General features: G+C 52.8%; 1 protein-coding gene and 1 long non-coding RNA gene across 3 annotated transcripts in view; one reads left to right on the plus strand and one right to left on the minus strand.

Moving 5' to 3' along the window:
• Nucleotides 1–633: 633 nt before the first annotated feature.
• LOC144285535 (uncharacterized) lies at nt 634–16,622 on the minus strand. Its single transcript, XR_013353816.1, has 2 exons — nt 16,323–16,622; nt 634–1,147 (listed from the first exon to the last, which is right to left on the minus strand). It is a non-coding gene; the product is annotated as an uncharacterized LOC144285535 (long non-coding RNA).
• Nucleotides 16,623–17,313: 691 nt separating this feature from the next.
• The window catches only part of LMX1B (LIM homeobox transcription factor 1 beta), a 79,418-nt gene continuing 73,856 nt past the window's right edge, over nt 17,314–22,875 (plus strand). The window contains exons 1-2 of one of the 2 annotated variants that reach the window (XM_077850707.1): nt 17,314–17,489; nt 18,258–18,444. In XM_077850707.1, the coding sequence (XP_077706833.1) occupies nt 17,351–17,489; nt 18,258–18,444 (326 nt within the window). In that variant the 5' untranslated portion in view covers nt 17,314–17,350. The remainder of the gene's footprint in view (nt 17,490–18,257; nt 18,445–22,875) is intronic. The other variant, XM_077850708.1, reaches the window with a different exon arrangement.

Consider the following 22,875-nt stretch of genomic DNA (forward strand, 5'->3'; position numbering starts at 1 on the left):
AATAATGTCAACTGTTTCAAAAATAATTCCAGATATAAAAAAGCAAAACAAACAAAAAGCTAACTTATAGTAAGTTGTGATAACCACATGCTGAGGAATCACTCCATGACTAACGCACAGTAATTTTAACTGTCTATCCCTAATAAGGTATTTCCTAAAGACAAAGCAAAAATAAATAAGTAAACTGCAAAAGAAAAAAAGACTCAATAATTACATTGTTGGTGCTATTGATGTTCTTATCGGAGAACATTATGTGGAAGTGGGGCTCAGCAAGTAAGTATATCTTTCACGGGAACTGGAGAAAAGGACACCCAGCATGCAGGAAAGGATATACAGATTTAAAATAGATGAAGCTAGGGCCACCTGGGTGGCTCAGTGGTTGAGCCTCTGCCTTTGGCTCAAGTCGTGATCCTGGGGTCCTGGGATCAAGTTCCACATCAGGCTCCCTGGGGAGCGGGGGAGCCTGCTTCTCCCTCTGCCTATGTCTCTGCCTCTCTCTGTGTGTCTCTCATGAATAGATAAATAAAATCTTTTTAAAAATAATAAAATCAAATAATAAAATCAAATAAATGGATGAGGCTAAGTGGAAACACTATAGTCCTGAATTTGAAGTATCACTATGAACCCGTGAGATATTTTTTAATAAGTATACTTTATTTTTTTGAGCAGTTTTAGGTTTACAGGAAGGACAGAGAGTTCCCATATGCCCTTCCTCTCCCTCTCTCCCCCTCGTTTCCCCTTTTATTAACATCTTGCCTTACTGGGATACATTTGTTACAACTGATAAGCCAATATTGATACATTATCATTAACTAAAGTCCATCGTTTACATCAGGCTTCACATCTTTGTGTTGTACCTCCTGTGGGTTTGGACAAACGTAGAATGACATGTATCCACCACTGTAGCATGGTACAGAATAGTTTCCATGCCATAAAAATCCTCTGTGCTTGGGGTGCCTGGGTAGCGCAGTTGGTTAAGCATCTGATTCGTGATTTCAGCTCCTGTGGTCTCCAGGATCTCATGATCTCCAGGTCATGAGATTGGGCCCCGACATCAGGCTCTGCGCTCATCGTGGAGTCTGCTTGAGATTCTTTCTCCATCTCCTTTTGCCCATCCCCACCGTGCTCTGCCTCTGTCTCTCTCAATCTATAAATAAATAAATAAATAAATAAATAAATAAATAAGTCTTTAAAAAAATAAAAATCCTCTGTGCTCTGCCTTATTCATCTCTTCCTCTTCCCACCTTCCAGCTGCTGGCAGCCACTGATCTTTTTATTGTCTTCATAGCTTTGCCTTTTCAAGAATGTCATATACCTGAAGTCATACAGTATGTGGCCTTTTCAGATTGGCTTCTGTCACCTAGCAATATATATTTCAGGTTTCTCTATGTCTTTTCATGCCTTGATATCACTTTTCTTTTTAGCACTGAATAACATTCCACTGTGTGGATATATCATAGCTTATCTGTTCACCTACTGAAGGGCACCTTGGTTGCTTTCATGTTTTGACAACTATGACTCAAGAAATATTTTATCTTTAAAAAAAAAAAAGCTGTATTCCCTAGCTCCATCCACTAAAAATAGAAATATATCAGAAATATATATCATATCAGAAATAGTGACCAACCTGATAGCAATGAGCATTACTTAAACCTCCACTGTGGTCTCTACATACCACCCCCCACTCCAAGAAACCCTGGTTTCTTGGAGAAATAGCTGATTCCAGGCAGAATATATACAAGATGAGTCTAGGGCATCTTGTTATTCCAAAAAGCAAGGAAGTTATCAAAGTCTTCTGGGGTCAGAAGTCCTCGGGGGCCAACCTATGAGGCTCTATCTGGCCACATGAGATCATTTGAGCATCAATAGGAACAATAATTGCAGAGGATTAAAAAAAACAGCAAATAACATTAAATCCCTCTGTTCGTCGTGATACGTTTAAAACTCAATTAACAAAAAAATAACAAAAAAATAACTCCAGGGACACCTGGGTGGTTCAGTGGTTGAGCATCTGCCTTTGGCTCATGATCCAGGGTCCTGAGATCAAGTCCCACAGCAGGCTCCCCATAGGGGAGCCCTCTGCCTGTGTCTCTGCTTCTCTCTGTGTGTCTCTCATGAATAAATAAAGTCTTAAATAAAAAAAACTCCAAGGTGGAGAGGTGTGGACAGAAAGGAGGAGGGAGAGAAAGAGAAGGAGGGCGGGAGGGAGGGGGAGGGGAGACTACAGATTGAAAGAGGCTTAAGAGACATGTATGGTCTTTTCTGTAAGGCATAAAAACATTTACGAGACAATCAGGGAAATGTAAACATTGACTAGGTATGTGAGATGATAATTTCTACAGGTGTGATAATGGCATTATGGCTGCCAGCTTTTTTTTAAAAAAAAGATATCCTTATTAGGAGTGGCTAAGTGGTTCAGTGGGTTAAGCATCTGCCTTGAGCTCGGGTCACGATCTCAGGGTCCTGATATCGAGTCCTGCATCAGGCTCCCTGCTCAATGGAGAGTCTGCTTGGCCCTCTTCCTCTGCCCCTCAGCTCATGCTCTCTCTTTCTTGCTCTGCTCTCTCTCAGATAAATAAATAACATCTTTAAAAAGAAAAAAGGCATCCTCATCATTTGAAAAGATAAACCAAAATAGTTATGATTGAAATATTAGAGAGTCCAAGATTTGCCAAACAATCCATTGGTACATTATACTCTCTACTTTTATCTATGTTTGAAATTTTCCAGAATAAAAAACCTTATCAAAAATAAAAAATAAAAGCACTTTTTACCAAGGCAGAAGCAGGATCTCTTGTGTCTCTGATGTTTTTATGTGGTCACCTCTGTGTAAATGTGGCCTGAATGGATACTCACTTTCCAATACTCCTTCTTTCTTCTACGTACCTTATGGTGAGTTGGTGTTAACCTGCCTGAGCAGGAGGGGACATGGGTGATGCCCTCTCCACATATCAGCTGCACCCTGGGAATAAGCACCAACCACTGGGTAGAGGGAACCAAGCTGAGTTTGGAGCCAACTTTCATGAGCGAGGTAGGAACATTATAAACCCAACATTTCAGGGCGGGCTCCTCTCTGGGTCATGTGCAGCACTGGGTGCTCACAGACAGATAAAAGCCAGGTGGATGAAAGCAGGCTCATGTAATGATTAAGAGTCTGGGCTCTGAAAGACATGGATTAAAATCTCAGCTCTCCCAGCATGTGCCTTCACCTGTCTGAGCCTCAGTTTCCCCATCTGTGGATTGAGAACAATCTGAGTACCTTCCTCATAGGCTGTCATATGGATTCAGCATTAAGAATGGTGGCGCACTGAGCTCAGCCAGGCTGGAGCGGTACCCAACACATGGTGGTCACTGCTGCTCCTACTCCTGCTGCTGTTATTGTATATTAATTATTAGATAGCCGAAATATAAAGTAGGGTTTTTCCCCCAGAATTATTCCTTATATTTGCTTCCTTACAGGGTATGCTGTGTTATGGAGCACTTTCTCAATTATTTCATTTTGACCAATGCAATGCTGTTTGGGAAAGATGCATTATCCTGAAATGACCTCACTTCACGCTGATTTTGGATGTTAATCACAGTAACCTGACAAATGGGCTAAAAGAGATAAAGTAATTTTGTGTAGCTTTAGAATCTCTCCTGGGAGTGTGGCCTTGCACACACAGGGGCTGGATGCTGTTTCAAACAAGCCTTTTACAGTCCACTTTATAAATGCATTATAGAAGCTGTACAGATTATGAATTTATGCCAACAAGCAGAGTAAGTATATAACCTGTGGCATAATGTTTGGCAAATAGGTATCTGTGGTGAGGGACAATTACAGCACCACATGTGAATTTGTATGTCAAGCAACTTAGAAGTGGACGCTGATGACAAAATGCAAAATGATGCTGGGCATCTTGAAAAGTGGTTTAGTCAAGACAAAGGACACAGATTCAAAAATGCAGGCGAAGCACAGGCAACACAAGCAAAAATAGATACACTGGATTTGAAGATTAAAAACTTCTGCTCAGGGGTGCCTGGATGGCTCAGTTAGTTGGTTAGGAGTCTGCCTTTGGTTCGGGTTATGATCCCAGGATTCTGGTTTCAAGCCCCTCAGTGGGGGGGTCTGCTTCTCCCTCTGCTCCTATCCACACTCATGCGCTCTCTCGCTCTGTCGAATGATTAGATAACATCTTAAAAAAACAAAACAAAACAACTTATGTTCATCACAGGGCACAGTCAACAGAATGAAAAGGCAACCCAACTGTATGGGAGACAATATTTGCAAATCATAGACCTGATAAGAGGTTAATATCCAGAATATATAAAGAATTCTTACAACCCAACAACACAAAGCACCAAACATGGGCAAAAGACTTGAACAGACATCTTTCCAAAGAAGACACACAAATGGCCAGTGAACACATGAAAATATGCTTTGCTTCACTATTCATTAGGGGTATGCAAATCAAAACTGCAATGAGATACCTCCTCATGCTCATTAGGATGCTACCAGTAAAAAAATAAGAGGACATGGAGAAATTGGAACTCCTGTGACCTGCTGGTGGGAAAGTAAACTGGTGCAGCCACAATGAAACACAGTATGGTGGTTCTTCAAAAAATTGAAATATAACTGCCATATGATCCAGCGATCCCACTTCTGGGTATATATCTAAAAGAATAGAAAGCAGGGCAGCCCAGGTGGCTCACCGGTTTGGCGCTGCCTTTGGCCCAGGGCATGATCCTGGAGACCCAGGATCAAATCCCACGTCAGGCTCCCTGCATGGAGCCTGCTCCTCCCTCTGCCTGTGTCTCTGCCTCTCTTTCTCTCTCTCTCTCTCTCTCTCTGTCTCTGTCTCTCATGAATAAATAAATATTAAAAAAAAAGAATAGAAAGCAGGGATTCGAAGAAATATATGTATACTCATATTCATAGTAGTCTTATTCACCATAGCCAAGGGATAGAAGCAACTCAAGTGTCCATCAACAGATAAATGGAAAAACAGAATGTGGTATATATGTACAGTGGAATATTATTCAGTCTTTAAAAGTAAGGAAATTCCAACACATGCTATAACATAGATGAACCTTGAGGACATAATGCTAAGTGAAATAAGCCAGTCACAAGTGAACAAATATGCATGATTCCACCTATCTGAGATATCTAGAGTAGTCAAACTCATAGAGACAGAAGTAGAATGAAGTGGTTGCCGGGGGCTGGGAAGAGGAGAGGATAGGGAGTTAGTGTTTAATGGGAACATGATTTCAGTTTTGCAAGATGCTTAGAGCTCTGGAGATGGATGATAGTGATGAATGCTCAACAAATATAACTCTACTTAATGCCGCCAAACTGTATGTTTAAAAATGGTTAAGTGGGGAGCACCTGGGGGGCTCAGTTGGCGGAGTGTTAGACTCTTGACCTCAGCTCAGGTCTTGATCTCAGGGTCCTGAGTTCAAGCCCCACATTGGGTTCTGCACTGGGTGTGGAGCCTACTTTTTAAAAAAAGGTTAAGATAGTAAATGTTATGTGTATCTTATCACAAAAATAATAAAAAGGAAAAAATACAAGAGCTTGAAACTAAACTGTCTCAGAAATTACATGAAAAATAGTTTATTTATATTTATTATCTTTTACTCTTTTTTTTTTTTTAAGGCGGGAGGCAGAGGGTGAGGGAGAGAGAGACTCTTAAGCAGTCTCCATGCCCAATATGGAGCTCAGTCTCATGACCCTGAGATCATGACCTGAGCCGAAATCAAGAGTCAGATGCTCAACAGACTGAGCCATCCAGGCATCCCCTATGCATTATCTCTATTTCTCTCTCTCTCTTTTTTAAAGATTTTATTTATTTATTCATGAGAGACACAGAGAGAGAGGCAGAGACACAGGCAGAGGAAGAAGCAGAAGTCTCCTTCTCCCTATGGGGACTCCAGGATCACGACCTGAGCTGGAGGCAGATGCTCAACCACTGAGCAACCCAAGCATCCCTATATTATCTCTTTTTAACCCATCTGTCAGGTTACTGGTATAAATATCTAAAAGTATAATAAAAATTGTGATTGGGATGCCTGGGTGGCTCAGCGGCTAAGCGCCTGCCTTCAGCCCAGGACATGGTCCTAGGGTCCTGGGATCGAGTCCCACATCAGGCTCCCTGGGGGAAGCCTGCTTCTCCCTCTGTCTGTGTCTCTGCCTCTCTCTCTGTGTCTCTCATGAATAAATAAATAAAATCTTAAAAAAAAATTGTGATTGTAATTTTGCAGGTAATACCCACCTTGTAAATGTAATATTTTAAGTAGGCATGTGACAGTTTCAGCATCTTCAGTTTATATACTCAAACTGGCCAAATACATTTGGGGGATATCTTCCCACTAAAGAAATATGAGGGTGCTTCCCATCCCTTCGCATCTCTTCTCACATGCTCAGGGCATATGTGGAATCCTCTGGCATCAGGACTGTTTCTCCCAGCCAGGCTCTCCTGGGGACAGCCTGGCCGTCTCCAACATTCTGGGCTCCCCTACAGCCTAGAACCCAGCATTCAGGGCCTTAAGACTCTCACAAAGCCTGCCCTACTCCCCAGTGGGATTCTTCCTAAATGCAGAAAGTATTTGGTATCTAAAAGGCTCATGTTTGTTGTGTACCTTTTAATATTCTTGTAAAAGAAATGGCTGGAAATGAAGTTTTAATTTTTTTTAAGTTTATTTATTTTCAAGTAATCTCGACACCAACAGGGATCCCAAGATCCCATGATCCCAAGATCAAGAGACGCATGCTCTCCCAATTGAGACAGCCAGGCGTCCCGGGAAACAGATTTTTACATTTGTTCCTGTATCTCAACACTCTGAAAACAGTTTTCCTTTCACAGGGTCCCCTTGGGGCTGTCATCTTCCAATTGGCCCCATAGTGAGCTCCCAGGATGGGAAGCTGGCCTGCCAGTCCTCTGCTCACAAGTGGCAGACAAGGTAGCCTTGAAGGTGGAATTCTGACAGTCACCACTAGGCACTGGGTGCTTATGAACGGGACCAGGGCCCTGGCCGCATCCGCTTGTCCCCTTGCACTGTGAGACCATCACAGGCCCCCCCCCCCCCAGAACTGCCTTTATGGCTGCCTTCAAGACTCCCCAGAGATCATTCCCTCCTTTCCTCACATTCTCTCATCCCCACCTCTAGCCTCTTAGCTCCTCCCAGTCTCTAAGTCTCTGCTGCCTTAATCTTCCCAGACTGTTCCACCCTCCCCCAGAATCTAGCAGGCCCAAGTCTTCCTCTGCATCTTCTCTACCATGGGTTGTGAATCCACGCATCTTCAATCTTATCCTTAGTGCTCCTGGGTAGAAGGGAAGGGAGTAAGGGGGATGAAGGAAATAAGATGATCATTCAGTACAATCAGATTCATCTTCTGCCATGAGAATCCGTTTCTTGCCTGGCTGGAGTCCCCAGCTGCTCTACACGGGAGAGGCAGATCCCCAACCATCAAATGAGCACAATGTGGACCATGTTATATTTCAAGGGCACTTGTCCCCTCTGTGTCTTGTAGAATCCTTTCCATTGCTTTGACACTGAGTCCTACCCTCCCCATCACTCCTCTCTGATCCTTCCTGGGTTTCTCCTTGAGACTGTGGGGGGCGGGGGTGGGGAGCTTCCATCTTATCCTGAAGGAGCCACACGTACTGCTGTAAACACTGAGGGGGACCGAAGCTGGTCCAGGGGGCAAAAGAAGGCTTCTGGGAGGCAGTGATGTTTACACTGAGCTGAGAAGGATGAATAGGAGTAAGCTAGGGAAAAGGAGCAAAGACAACCTTCCAGGCAAAGGGAAGAAACAGCCTGATCACACGCTGCAAGCAGGAGAGAGTATGCGCTGCTTGAAAAGCTAAAGTAAGCACAATTGCTCTGTGAGTGACACAGGGAGTAAGGAGGAAGGAGGTGGAGATGAGGCCAGAGAAGTGGACATGGGCCAGGAGGCCTTAGAGGCCTAGACTTGGAAGCTTTTCCTGGGTTTGGAAAAGCTCTTCTAGGGAGAATAACTCTGCCAGGCAGATTGTGTGGGCTGATGTGTAGATGGATGTCGGGACGCGGGGACCAAATTTTCTGCCTCCTCTGTGTGCTGGGAACAGTTGCAAGGCTGCCTGGATCCCACAGAGCTCAACAGCACGCCCAACTCACCACCCTTCTGAGGCTGCTCAGCACCCACAGGTGAGAGTATAAGGGCAGTAGCTACTGGCCTGGCTTTTCCATTTAATGACCTTGAGCCAGGCATTTCCCCCTCTCTGAGCCTCGCTTTCCCCATCTGCACAATGGGCATCGATGCCAGCTACCTCACAGGCTTTAGAACTCTGTAAGATCACAGATCTTGCAGGCTTCACCAAGGGCCTGGTATCACAAGTCATCAATAAAGGTGCGGTAGTATCGTCGCTACTATTAGTATTGTTGATGCTTGCAGCTTGTCCCAATTCCTGAGCGCTGTTCTGTCCGTTGCTTGCTGAACTGTCTCTGGATCAGATACTGCCAAGCCCTGGGACTGGGATGCTCTACTTCTTTGCATAAATGTGCATATTGCACTGAGGAGAGCCCCTCCTTCTACGGAGGGTCCAGCGGGGTTGCTCGGGGGACACATTCCAGAAAGAATAACCGTGTAACATGAAACCCTGAATCTGGAAACACAACCTCTATGGGAAATTAGAGGGTAAGGTCTGCTCTGCGGACCGCCCAGCCTCATTCCATACAAAAGGGATATTGAGACCCAAAGGCCTGGTCACTTGGCCTCCTGCCGGAGGCCTTACCACAGTCAGAGAGATCTTCCTAAAAGAAATCAAACTTGGCCATGGCACGGTGCTGTTGAAACCCTCCTGTGGCTCCCCACAGCCCTCAGGTTCAAGCTTATTCTCTTCATCATGACCCACAATGCCACGTGGTCAGCCTCCTGCCCACACCTGTAGCCACATCCTTGTTCTAACCTAGCCATACATGCTTCCAATAGAGCAAGTTCTTTCCTGCCTCAGGACCTTTGCACACCAATGACCCTCTTGCCCTCTCTATCAGGTCACTGCCAATTCTTCCAGATTCAAAAGCCCACAGACCTTGTTGAACCTCCAAATAGTAGTGGGAAGTAGTAATATCATCCCTATTTGCTAGCTAAAGAAACTGAGGCCCTGAGAACCACCACGTGGCTCCTCAAACTAAACTCCAAACCATGTCAGCCAGACTCCAGAATCTTTGCTCACCCAAGAGGAAGCACCTGGTTACACCTCCATCATAACAGAAGAGTGAAAGTGGCTGAGCCACTTGGCTCCATTGAATCAGAATAGGACCAATGTGGCACAGAGCAAAGACACTGAAGTCACAATTAATGCATTCAAAACCCAACATGGCCACTCGTCCACCTGTGGTTTAAGGCGAGACATATGACCTCTCTGAAGCTCAGTTTTCTCATCTGTGAAGTGGGGCGCACTGTGAGTATTCAGGAACCACACATGGGAAGCGCCTGGCATGTGGTACATTCTCAGCGGATGGCATGACACCACCCTTCCTTGATGCATCTGGGGAGGCCGCACCAGTCCAGACCAGCCCATCCCAGATGAAACTTGCATCACCCGAGGTTAGGCTGCTGGGGCCTGGGAACCATCCCTGCCCTGTTTTCTGTTTTGGGTTTTGTGTTTCCCAGCGTTTCCTTTGGAAAAAGTCCAGCTTCCTCCCTGCTGGAAGGAGGCAGGAGGGGATTGTTCACGCCTGGGCCTGGATGCCCAAGGGAGCTGTGTGGGGAGGTGACAAGAGCCTGGGGTTTGGAGTCCAGCCAGTCCAGGTCTGAATCCAGAATCTGACACTGAAAGGCTGTGTGACCCCGGGCAAGTGACTTTACCTCTCTGCAGAAGATCTCCTCACCTGTTAAGAGAAGTCTCAGGACTTCTACCTCAGAGAGTATTGAACACAGATGAGGGACTGGGATGAGAGAAGATTCTGGATGTACTTCCTCAGTGTGCATACAGTGATTCCTTTGAGGAGGTGTTGAAGATGGGGAAGGAGCTTACATCAGGAGTTACCACTGCTAAACAGAAGAGGGTGGGTGTCCTGTACCAGGGGGAGGGAAAGACTGGGGGGAAGGGGGAAAGACACAATTCAGCTCTAGATTATCAATCACCCTGCTGGAATGAGGGTCCAACATGATCACACCTCTGATTTTTCAGCAGAAAAATCTATATTTTCACCCAAAATCTCATGACATGATAAGGAGTATATCCTGTATGATTCCACTTATATATAGTTCAAAAATAAGGCAAAACTCATGTATGGTGCTGGAAATCAGGATAGTGCTTTCCTTGGAAGAGGGATGGGTAGTGCCCTGGGAGGGAGCACAAGGAGAGATTCTGGAGAGCTGGAAATATTCTCTTGATCTGGGTATTGGGAACATGAGTGTGTCCCCTTAGTAATTTTATGCTTTGTGCACTTCTCTATGTGGATATTATACTTCAATAAAAATGCTAAAATAATTTTAGAACAAATAAATCAAGGCTGCAGTCCTGGGAAGAGAGATAGTATGGGCCCAAGCTGAATGCACCTGCAGGCTGCATCCTGCACACCAGCAGAGCATGGACGCTCTTAGCCCCTGACACCCCGAACTGAGTCCTCACCCTTACGGAGCACTTCTGCTTTCCCAGACACCCAGGAGGACCGCCTGTTCTGCCCCGCCCCGGCTGCCTCAACAGAGCGGGAAGCCACATCTCTGTTCAGTCTGCCTGTTTGGCCAGATCCTGCTGAGCTCAAATTCTAGAGAAATAGGCATAGTCTGTCACTTCAATGATAAAGCGACACCCCAAGACCACCTTTATTTATTATCCATCTCACTTCATTAAGAATACCCAGGGCACAGTAACCAAAAGGCAGGCATAGTTCTGTTTCCAAGAACACCTTTCTAGAATCTGGATTTCACAAAGCCTGCCTCCCAGCCCTGAGCAGCTCCCAGTCCTGAGTGGCAGCAAACTCAACTGGCAGCATCCCTGGCGCCCACAAGCCCTGGTGTGAGAGGGTTGGCAGTGGGACTGCCCCCGCTCCGCCCCTCTGCCTGGTCCGGATATCTTAGTTTTATTTTTATTTCCACTCTCATTCTTTTCTTTTCTGAGGGCCAACAGAAGACGCACACGCCTCCTATATAAAGCGGCACTCGCCAAAACAAATGCACATCAAATGCATTTATTTGCACAGACACTCATAAAAACTTTACTAGACACCAAATAATTACAGGAAGGGGCAAACCTCCAACTCCGCCAATCCCCAGCGTTTTGAAGTGGATTGAAGATAAAGATCAAATAGGATGGGTGCTGGCCTCAGCATCACACCCAGCCCCCTTCCCAGCTAGAGACCCTCAGGGTGGAGACGGATGAACTTTTTTTTTTGCTTTTGTGAATTTGTGTCCAATTCATATAAAATGTTTTTCTGAAAGTTATTCTTAGTGTCCTAATGGGACTTTTATGACTTCATATACAGTTCTTGGCTTTTTCTTTGTTCTGGCTCAGGTCCTTGGTAGGGGAAGCCCCTAGTTCTAGATGGGTTGCTGAAATAACCCAGCCCATCCATTTGGCAAGAAAGGCAAAGATGCTTCAGGAAAGTGGCTTTTAAAAAATAAATATAAATGGCACCTTGAGAGTCCCTCCCACCTGGTCAGTTTTGATGCACTAGGCTGAAACCCCTAATTCTGTTGCCTTCCAAAGCAACTTTCAGACCCAGGCTTCATAGCCAAGGCAATCGGAGAAGGCTGAGGCTGTCTGTGCTGGACATTGGGGCACCCCCCTGCCCCCAAGCCTCCTGCACCCAGCCCACAGCTGTCTGGATCCGAGTTTTGCCTGCCCTAAAGAAAAACAAATGGCTGAGCTCAGCATGTGTCTGAGGTCCTGATAGGGAGGGGAGGAGGCAGCTGTGATCTTCCCAAGTCCCAGGGACTCCTTTCATCCAATTATTTACCAAATATTTATAGAGGCCTACTATGTGCCAGGCACCGTGGTAAGCACTTATATTTCACCATCTCAACAATCCTGTGGGAGAGATGCTACTACTCTGCCCCCTTTACAGATGAGGAAGCTGAGGCACAGACAGAGGGCAGCACTTTCCAGAGTCCCACACCCAGATCCTGAACTAGACCTTGGTGACTCCCCAAGACCTGCTCTTGACCACTCCAATGTACTGCCTGGCCAGTGGAAGACCTTAGCTGTGAGCCACCTGGCCATGGCACTGTCCTCTCCTGTCCTGAGGACAGACAGAAGGCTTTAGATCTGAGCCTGAGCTCTTAACCCGCCAGGGAGGAATTCCATGACTAATGTCCCACACTTCGCACTTGAAAAGTCATGGGCCTGTAGCCAGAGCCCCCACTAGCTGGTTGAGGTGGGACTGGGCTGCAGGAGGATAGAAGGACTCGGCCCGGGGTTGGGAAGTCCTCCACACTGCACACAGGCATGTACCAGCACAAGGCCTCAGAGCCACTACACTGTATCTCACCAACAAAACGCTGCCTAAAATCCTGTTCTCTGCCACGTCCTTCTCACTAGCCTTAGAAAACCCCGGATGGGAAAGTGAGAACCCACACTCAGCCCTGGGTCAGCAGGACCCCAGCTTGGGCCTCTCCTCAGTCATCCCTCTTTTTTTGACCTCCACGTGGTTCAGGGGCTCTGTGAGCTCTCCACAGGCACAAGAAGACCACAGAAACCTTTCTCTGGGCTCTGGGAAGATGACCGGGTTACTTATCACACACACTCTTCTCTCTGCTGGCTGAGAAGAGGCCTGAGCCTTTGCTCCACATGTCCTGGGGTCAGGCCTGCTGTGGTCCTCAGAAGAGAGCATGGTCCCCACTGGCTCTGAAGGTGGGGGCATTACACCTCTGATATTGCTGTCCTATCCCACTTCCAGAGCTCCTGGATTCCCAGATCCCAGCTGCCACCAGGGAATAGTGGGCCCCAAGCCCGGCCATGTGTTGGGGTGGCTCTGGTCCAATCTGCTTCCAGCAGATCTGAGGATTGTCAAGGCCAATGGTATGGGGGGGGGGGTGTCACTGGACAGGTCCGAGCGCTCACTCTGGCAACCCTGACAGCCCTGACTCTCCTGCAGGGTGGAACTGGGCATCTGTGCAGCCCCTCCTCCTCGCCTTCATGCTCCCCAGCACTCACTCCGCTGGGCATTGGCGGGTACTTCATCCCTGCCCAGGATCCTTGCTTCTAGCTGGGGTTGTAAATTGGGAGGGGACTTGGGTTCGGCTCTGGTCAGAAGCACAGATGGGGAGGATGGACAGGACTCCACTGTGGGGAGGGGGTGGTCATAGGGCCGCATTTGGAAGGCCAGTAGCAGAGGCAGGCGCAGGGAGTGCAGGGCCCCAGCAAGGGGGTATAGGGAAGGGCTCCGTGGAGATGAGGCATCAGCAGGATTGTGAGAGCTGTGACTCCCGCCTAGAGCTTCCCTCTCAGTTCTTGCTTCCTTCCCAGCAATTCCAAAGAGCCAGGCTGGGTCTTTCCTTAGGTGGAGAAAATCTGAAACTGTTTCTGCGGCTGAAGTCCAAGCCACAGAAAATCCCAGACAGGCGGGAGCGCCTGGGGGTGAGCCGCTGGGGGCGTCACAGGTCCGTGGATGCCCCGGGGGGTGTGGGCGGTCGCCAGATCCTGCTGGCTCTGTTGCACCGAGCAAGATGCCGCAAGCTGCCTACAGATGGCACCTGACGGGGCCTGGGCTCCCCATTCTACCGTCCAGCCGGCCACTTCTTCAGCAAGGGAAAGGGTTGGGAGGGCAGGAGCCGGGACTGTGCTTGAGAGAGACCTGGGTGTTCTGCGCATCTGTGTTTGGAGGAGCCAGACCGCGGACTCAGCTGGGAGAAAGAAGGACCCCGGAGCAGGGACAAAGGGCAAAGAAAAGGACTCACATGGCGATGGATCGGAGCGTGGAGGTGTGGCGAGGGGATGGACTGACACAGAGCAAGGGGGATGTGGAGCGGGATCCCAGGTTTGTGGGCTGAGCAGCCCCACTCCCAGACCAGAAAGAGCAGCCGCTGCCTGGGCCGGACATGTACCTAGAAGCCTCGGGGGGTGGCTCTGAGCACCTTCTGTGGCCCTCCAAGTGTGGGCCCTGGTGGGGTGGGCCGTGACTCCGGCAGGGGCGTGGGGGTGAGGCACCAAGATTGTATGTGCCCCAGGACAGACCAACCCAGGGCACCAGAGCAAGGCTGCTGGTACGTTCTCCTGCTCTGAGAACTTGCTTTTGGGTGGCCCTAGGAACGCGACCCCAACTCAGCTCTGGACATCAGACCCAGGGTCACAGAAGTCACAGAGGCCGGGCCACAGGGGCCCCCATTTGGCTGAAGGGGAGAAATGAGGAGAGGAAGAGGCTGGTTGCAGGGAAGGCGGGGGAGACGGGAGGAGGATGGAACGCTGCATCCAGAGCGTGGGGTCCGGGATGAGTGCGCAGGGCCTGAGTTGGGAGCGGATTCCCAAGTGCGCTCTGAAGGTAAAAGCGAGGGCCTGGAACCGGGCCGGACCTCTGGCCCACAGGCAGCCGGTGCAAGAACGCAACGCTGCCAGCAGAGGGCAGAATGCGCCCGGTCGGTTCGCCAGTGCCGCGCCGGGCATCGCGCGCCCGAATTTTGCCTGCCCGGCTTCTCCCACAGCTCGCGCCCCGGGTCCCAGTTGCCCGAGGAAGGCAGCCCGGGCCCAGGCCCAGGCCCAACCTGGGGAGCTCAGGGCCTTCCAGGCTGCACAAGGACAAGGCACCAAGGGCGTATGAGAGAAGCCACATAGCCCCTCACCCCCCGTCCCGGAGACAGACACACAAAGACGTGGAGAAATACCCGGAGCAGCCACCAAAAGCCACGCGCAAACACACACATAACACCCCCCCCCCAAAAAAAAACTCTAAAAGACACGTAAGCACACAGAGCCATTCAGAAACTCAGAGACACACTCAGACACACAAAGATGACACGAAGACACATAAACAGAAAAGTGCCCCAGACACAATACAGTGGCTGAGAGACACACAAAGCCGTCGGCACCCACGTACAACGACACCGACACCGGGACACACAGAAAGGCCTAGAAACGTACAGAGGATACAGGGGCGTGTTAGGACCCGCAGATGCACACGCACATGTGCACGGGAATCACACCCAGATACAGATTCGCACACTCCGAGCCCAGAAAGTCTCGGGCACACGGAAATACTGCATTTGCGCGCAGACACGCGTGCACAGGCACGCAGCCGATCCGAGGAGGGCGCATCGACGCGCACGCACACAGGCACCCACCGACACACACGCAGGTACCGGGATGGGCGGGAGCCTTCGAAGCCTCCACAAAGCCGGGCCCCTCCGCGGGGCCCGGCGGCACAGGGGGCCACTTCTGATCGAGCCTCCGGCAGGCTCCAAATCCGATCCGCCCTCTCGCCTCCGGCGGGGTCAGGGGACCCGCCTCCCGCGCCCTCCGCCCCCGCCCCGCTCCGCGCGGCTGCTCCGTTCCGGGAGGGGTCGGGGGCCGCCCCGCCGCGGCTCGAGGGGCCCCCCAGCGCCTGCCCCGGCCCGCACCGGCCCCCCTGTTCCTGGGCGAGCCGCGCCTCCGTGGACTCCCAGGAGCCGAAGACACAGCCAGCCTAGGCGCGGAGCACTGCGGCCCGACGCCGCGGCCTGCGCTGGGAGCGAGCGAGCGCGGGGGCCGGGCCGGGCCGGGTGGGTGCCAGGCCTTTCGCTCCCCAGCGCCAACGCCCACTTTGCCCGGTCTGACCAGGATGCTGCCCCGGCCAGGTGCCGCCTACGGACCCCTAGCCGGGCTCCTCGGCCACCAAAAGTAGCCTCTCCCGGCCGCCGATCCCGTTTCCATCGAGCAACCCAACACACATCGTCCAGGGCCTCGGGTTACCGACCCCAGGGCCACCCCCACCCCGCACCCGCACCCGCACCCGCACCCGCACCCCCGCCCTGCAACTGCAAATTCTCCATCTACCGCCCCAACCCCTGACCAAGGACCCCCTTCTCGGACCTAATCGTCCTCTAACCTCTCCGCGCCTAACCTGGGCCTGACCCTCCTCGCCTGCCCAGCGGAGACATCTCCCGTCCTTGATCGCAGCGCTCTTCCAGGATCTTCGCCCACCCCTCCACCCCTCCACCCGACCTCTGCCACGCCAGAATCCTTTCCCGACCCCTCACCCCAAATCCGGGGCCCAGCCCCTTCTCCCCGGGCCAGGACCCCGTTCGGCCATCCCCGGGCCAGCAGCCCTTCCCTCCCGACGGTCCCCGCCCCTCAACCCGAGCAGCCAGCCTGTCCGCGGACCAGAAGGGTCCCGGGAAGGGCGCCGCCGCCCAGGGGACGTCAACTCAGCCCGGAGCGACCTACCTCGGCCGACAGACGGGGTCCCCGGGCGGCCACTCCGGGCGGCGCCTTCCCCCGGCGAATCGGCTGCGCTCCCCGCCGTCCGCGCAGCCCGGCCTCGCTCGGGGCCACTCCTCTTAGCGCCGGAGCTTTACAAACACGCTAATAATAAAGACGGCGGGAAGGAGAAGAGGAAGGCTCAGTCCCCGACTCCCAGATCAGTTTTTCCAAGGGGTGGGGCAGAAGGATTGGATTCGAAGGCGACCCAAAGTTCTTGCAAGGGGCCAGCGGGCGCTCGATCTGGCCGGGGCGCGGGGCGCGGGGCGCGGGGCGCGGGGCGCGGGTCAGGCGCGGAGCGGGGCGCAGGCTGGGGGCGCGGGGAGCCCTCCCGCGGGGGGGGGCGGCGACCGCACTATTTGACGTGGAGCCGCCGGCTCATCCCGGCGCAGGGATACGAGGCGCACCAATGAGTTCAAATGTCAGGAAGTTTGAGGAGGGGTGAGGCGGCTCCCGGCCGGAGTATCCCTCCGCCGCCAGCCCCAGCTCTAAACCCGGCGGCTCCACGGGCGCACCATGGCACTGGAGTAGCGCGGGGAGCGCGCCTGGAGCCCCGCGGCCCGCTGCGCCCCGCCCGGGACCCCGCTGCGCCGCCCGCGCCCCCCCAGCCCGCGGGGCCGCCCCTGCACCCCCGCCCCCTCCCCCGCCCGCCGCCGCCGCCGCCGCCGCCTCCGCCTCCTCCCCGCGGCTCCGTCTGCCGCCGCCGCCGCCGCCGCAGCCCGGCTCCGGGGCTGACAAGCAGGTGACAGAGGAGCCGGCGCGCGTGGCTGCGAGTGCCCGGGAGAGCGCGGCGCGGACTGCAGCGCCCCGGCCCGCCCCACGACGCCGGGGCCCGGGGCCGGCGCGCCCGCGCTCCACGCTAGCCGGGGGCGGCCGGCGGCCCCTGCCGCAGCCCCAGCCCCAGCCCCGCGGGGGCCGCGCCTCCCCGGCTCCTGGGCGGCGCGCGGGCGGGCGAGCACCCTGGCCGGCGGGGCCCGCGGCGCGCCCCGCGTCCCATGGATATAGCAACAGGTCCCGAGTCGCTGGAGAGGTGCTTCCCCCGTGGGCAGACGGACTGCGCCAAGATGCTGGACGGCATCAAGATGGAGGAGCACGCCCTGCGCCCCGGGCCCGCCACTCTGGGGGTGCTGCTGGGTGAGTGAGGCATCAGAACGCCCGAGTGGTCACGGGCAGGGGACAGGGGCACGCTCCCGAGATGGACGCGGGGGTCCGGACCAACGGAATAAGGAGACGGTTTGCAGGACATGGGGGTGCGGGGGACACAGAACAGACTCCTGCAGTGAGGCACCCCTAAACAGGCTTGGTGAGGAGGCAGAGGTTGGCAGGGACAGCTCCAGCGGCCACCCACCATCCTCCCTGGGCCTTGGTGCTAGAGCTGCCACTCCCGAGGGGGTAGGAGGCGGGCGGCAGGAGTGATGGAGGACTCAAGTGGTCACCTTAGCAAGCTTGGGAGTGCTGCCAGGTCACTTGGTGGGGGGAGCTTCTAAGAGAAAAATGTCCCCTGGGCCACCCCAACTACAGGTTTTGGGGAGATTGGGGACAGAAGTCCACGAACGCCACCGTGGGGCGTGTCAGCCAGCAAGCGCCCCAGCCTCACCTCGCCCGTCTTGGTCCCAGCCGGCTGCTGCACGCCGAGCGGGCTCTCCTACGTAGTCACACCGAGCGCTGATCTCCGGAGAAAGGGAGAGTGCAGCGCCGGGCCAAGGCTCCAGACCTGTGGCCTCCCCACGCCCAGGCTCCCTGGCCCGAGCCCGGGTGCGGCGACCGGTGGAGCGCAGGCGGCGGATGGCGCTCCCGGGTTGCCCTCGCCTCTGGGGCCCGGGCTGCAGGAACGGAGCGGCCGGGACGCCGGGGCCAGGCTGGTCGGCGCTGACCGCTCCACTCTCGCCCTGTGCGCTGCAGGCTCCGACTGCCCGCATCCCGCCGTGTGCGAGGGCTGCCAGCGGCCCATCTCTGACCGCTTCCTGATGCGAGTCAACGAGTCCTCCTGGCACGAGGAGTGTTTGCAGTGCGCTGCGTGTCAGCAAGCCCTCACCACCAGCTGCTACTTCCGGGATCGGAAACTGTACTGCAAACAAGACTACCAACAGTAAGCGCCTCTCGTCCTCCTCCTTCCCTGCCGCCGCCCGGCACTCGAGCCCGGCCATCCCCACGGCCTGGCCAGGCCCGTGGCCGCCCAACTGCCGGCTCTGAGCGCCGCCGGGCCCATCAGCTCTGAGGGCTGTGCGGGCTGCGCGACTCTCGGCAGGGACGAACCATCCCCAGCCTGGCTGCCACTAGTGGGGTGGCCAGGAGCCTCTGGCGGTCTCTAGTTGCCATCTTTTGTCAGGAAACTTGCATTGGTTGGGGTACAGGAGAAGGCCCTCGGCCAACTAGGAGTTACCAGTTCCTCTGTCCAGGGACAGGGCCTGACCTCACTGAGGCCTAAATTGGGGACCAAGAATTGATTCCCAAATGAAAACTGTTTTAGGGAGCCAGGCTCTGGCGGTGTGCTTCCCCAAAGTAGGGTTTTATGGAGGTTTGGGGTTTCTGGAGCAAGGAAGTAGAGTTGGCTGGGGGGGTGCTGCACTACTTGAGCAGGTCAGGATGCCCCCCTCCTGCCATGCTCCCTGTCGTACTTTCAGTCCCCGCCAGAAAACAAGTGTCCATTCTCTGCAAACCGTTCCATGCGGGAATTTTGCGCTTGCAGTTTTTGCTGGCTGGAGGAGCTGTCTAGGAAGAGGACCTCAAGAGGTGGCAAACCACAATTTGGGGCTCCTGGGGGCAGGGGGTGAAGAACTGCCCAAGTCAGCCTTCCCTAGCAGGCCCTCTTTCTTGCATAGTGTTTGTGTTGGAGAGGGGTTAACTGGCTCTGCCCTGGCGTAGCCTAAGTAAGCCTCCGGGTTGAGTTCAGACACTATGGGTTGAGCCCTATCTGCTGACTTGTTTTTAGCTGAGACTATGCATTTGTCTGGCAAGGTGCTGGGACAGATGAGAGCAAACCCTCTGGGTTTTGTGCCTGGCAGTGTGATTGGGAGGGAGGCAGAGGAGCAATAGCAGGAGGAAGGGTGTGGGGACCCCAGGAAGGCATTGTGGAGACAAGTGGGTACATTCAAAAACTTTCGAGTGAGGCCCAAAAGACCCTTTTATATGGGACTTAGAATGAGTAGGTTCTCAGGCGGTTCGGGGCTCAGAGGGAGCTGTGTGTGCCCAAGTCTCCAGGAAAAGGTTGGGCTGCCAGTGCCTGGTGATGATTGCAGCCTACCTGTCCAGGCCCTGATGGGAAGTGGAGTAGCTGGGATGCCCCATCTCCATCTCTCTAGCTGCTTGGCTGAGGCCTAGAAATAGTGAGGCTGTAGGCTAGAGCCCTGGAGAGAGTATTACGTTCTATTCTGAAGGGTTCTGGCTGAGCCCCACAAAAGCACCAAATTTGGCTGTGCTCCCCCCTGGTCTGGAGGTCCGATAGGACCTGCTCTTTGCACCTTGCTCTTCGTGCCCACTGGGAACTCTGCGGGCAGGAATTGGAGTACATTTCAGAGTCAGTTCTTTTGTTGATCCCAGAGTCTTGCTGAAGCTTCTCCCTCTGTCTGGTTCACCCCAAATTAGGCACACTGCTGTTGGTAGGGTTTTGTGCTGTGCTCTGGACAGATATGATTCTAGGTCTAGGACAAAGTGTGGCCGCCAGTCAGTTCGGCCAAAGGCAGGCGTAGAGCAGCACAAATAAAATGGGGAAAGTAGTTTGGGGTAGATGTGGTTGGGGGCTCTGGTCTGGCCAAGGGGCAGGGCTCACCAACTTCCAGCCCACCCACGTCCTGCCCTCCTGCACCTCTGCCTGCCTGACCCTTAGATCAGCTCTGGCAGTGCCACTTCCAACTTAGCCACCGGCCTGGATGACTCAACATGTGGGGGCAGGAGGCCCAGGAAACTGGAAATGGGCCTCCAAGTCATTTGGAGATTGGCAGATTTTTGAAAAAAAAATTTTTTTTTTTTTTTACATATTGGAGGGACCCTTTCCAATATCTTGTACGTATCTGCCAGGTCTCTTCTCCTATCTCTCAGTCCTTTATGGAGCTTCTGTTTAAAACAAGGAGAGGATGCTCCCTGGTCCTTCGGAGCTCAGAACTGTAGTCACAAAATTTGAGCTGGGTATTTCCTTACAGCAGAGCGGCCAACCCCCTAATTTTACAAAACAATTAAATATTTGCGTTGGCTTTGTTGAAAGCATATTTGTTTAAAAGAAAGAAAAAAGAAAAGAAAAAAGGCGCCTGAGAGCTTGATGCTTCACTGCAGTTGGGATGTGTTTGCCCGTGAATTTTGGCGCTGGGCAAATCTCAGGTTCTGAGTTCTGGGTCGAGGTCCTGCAAGGCAGCAGCCTCCAGGCGGGCATTATTCACACCTCCGACGGTGCCCTCCTCCTCCCTCGCCCCCTCTTTCTTCCGATAAGGCCAATTAGGTATCTGCACTAGGCCGGCTGAGGGCTGAGGAGGGGTTGTTATCAAGACAATCCTATGGACAAATATCCCCGGTAGGTCTCGCCTCAGCGTTTCTCAGGGAGAGCCAGCGCTGTAAGACAGGCAGAGACTCACTGGGGAGGCGACGTTCTCTGCAAAATAAAAGTGTATTTCACAATTCTTTTTTCTTTGAGGATCGCAGATGCATATTTATTGCATCTGTGCATAAATGCTTTTCAGACAAGAATCCAGGCAAGTGGGCACAGAAACGTGCCTTCTTGATTTTATAGAGCTTTTGTGTCAATGGTATAGGGAAATTAACAACCTCCCCCCCGCCCAAAGGAAAAAAAAAAACTTGAAAAATGTATCCTTGCCCTATGAGGAGCTTGCCGGGCTTGGTCCTTAGAAAGAGGTTGCTTATTTTTATTAAGCGTCTCTTCTTTCGATTTGTTTTAAAGACCCGGGACACCCAGAAGCGCAACGTGATTTTACGCACCATGGGGGTGATTAATTGACGTTCGGGCACATTTAATAGTGTTTGGTAAAATCCAACCACACGTCCTGGACAGGAGAAGCAGAGCGCGGGCCTCGGGATTTGGGCATTTTCACGCGTAACTCGAAAAATTTACTTTTTCTCCATACGTGTTTTTTGGGACTCCTTTAAAAAAAAAAAAATCATCCGATCGTTCTGCGCCCGAGGCCCTGGCCCCTTGACGGCCAGAGCTCCTTCTGGATCTGCAAACCTGGTTAGAAAGCGGGAGGAAACGGGGCCTCCAAATGCGAAATCACGAACACCTCTCTCTCCTTCCTCCACCGGAGAACATATGAAAAGAAAATTGACAACATAATTCCCCCCCCCCCCCGCCCCGCGCCCCATTTTTTTTTTCTTGGTGGCTTGGCCAAATAGAATTATGTAAGTCTTTTTTCTTGCCGTCTGTCGCTCGTCTGGAAAGCGTTTCTATCCTGAGGAGGTGGCGAATTCCTGGAGGAGGCTCCGGAAGGGGGGAGGGTCGGTGGGAGAGTCCAAAAATCTGTCACAAAATGGAGTCTAATCGCTTGTAAGACAGCTCCCAGGCCTGGCAACCTGGGACCCGTTGGTGTGCAAGTGGGAGCCTGCGTGCCCCAAAGACGCGGCGCTCCTGCTCGGGCCGTGCTCCTGCCGCGGTGCCGTGAGCTGGCGGCGCCCTTGCACCAGCCGGGCCTGCCTGGGCGGCCTCGCCCCGCGGCAAGCAGAGCTGCAGAGCTCCGCTGAGCCCGTGAGGGTCCCCTGGGGCTCGTCTGCCCAGGTAGGATGCGCCCACTCGCAGAAGATGAGGGGGGAGCAGTGAGACTTTGATTGAGTTTCAGGAAAAAAAAAAAAAACAAACTGATTCCTGGGGTGATTTTTTTTTTTTTTTTTTTTTTTTGTAAATCTACCCCAGCTGGCTGAGGCTCCAGTGGCCCAACCTGGCTCTTCCCAGCACATTCCTTTCCTTCTTTCCTTGGAAGTGTTTACACCGGGAAAGGCCTTCCAGGGAGGCTCACCTCTCCTCTGAGCGCTCCGGCAGAATAGGGGTGTGGCACCGGGAGAGCAAAGCAGGCTCCAGCCTTTTCTGCCTGCTGTTTCTCCCAGCTTGGAGGGCCTCCCATAGGCCTTACTGCAGGGTGCCAGTTACCAGCAGCACCTTCTCTACCAGCGGGTATCCCAGCTGGCATGGCCCCCATCTGTCTAATCCAGAGCTGCACACATCCCTGCCCACAGCCTGAGCTAGAGGGTCTGTCCTGGAAATGGATTTGCTTGGGAGGAAAAGCCAGTGCTTTGCCTCATAGAAAGGCCTCCATAGTGCTCCCTCTGGGGATTTGAGGGCTGAAGGGCTCTCACTCTGCCAGGCCAAGTCTGAGGACCCTCTGGCTCCTGGGACGGCACCCTCCTTTTAACCCTGGTACATCGGCTGCAGGTAGAAGGGTAAGCAGAGGCCTTCCTGAGGCTGCAGTCATCTGCTGCTGAACGGAGGCATTATTCACAGCTGACTCCTGGCTCACCCTGTATTCCCCAGGCTCTGGGCTAGTGTAGCCTAATTTGTTTGTCGGATTTTTCTTGAGTCGGGGAA

The sequence above is a fragment of the Canis aureus genome, chromosome 16, assembly GCF_053574225.1.
Source record: "Canis aureus isolate CA01 chromosome 16, VMU_Caureus_v.1.0, whole genome shotgun sequence".
Taxonomy (NCBI): Eukaryota; Metazoa; Chordata; class Mammalia; order Carnivora; family Canidae; genus Canis; species Canis aureus.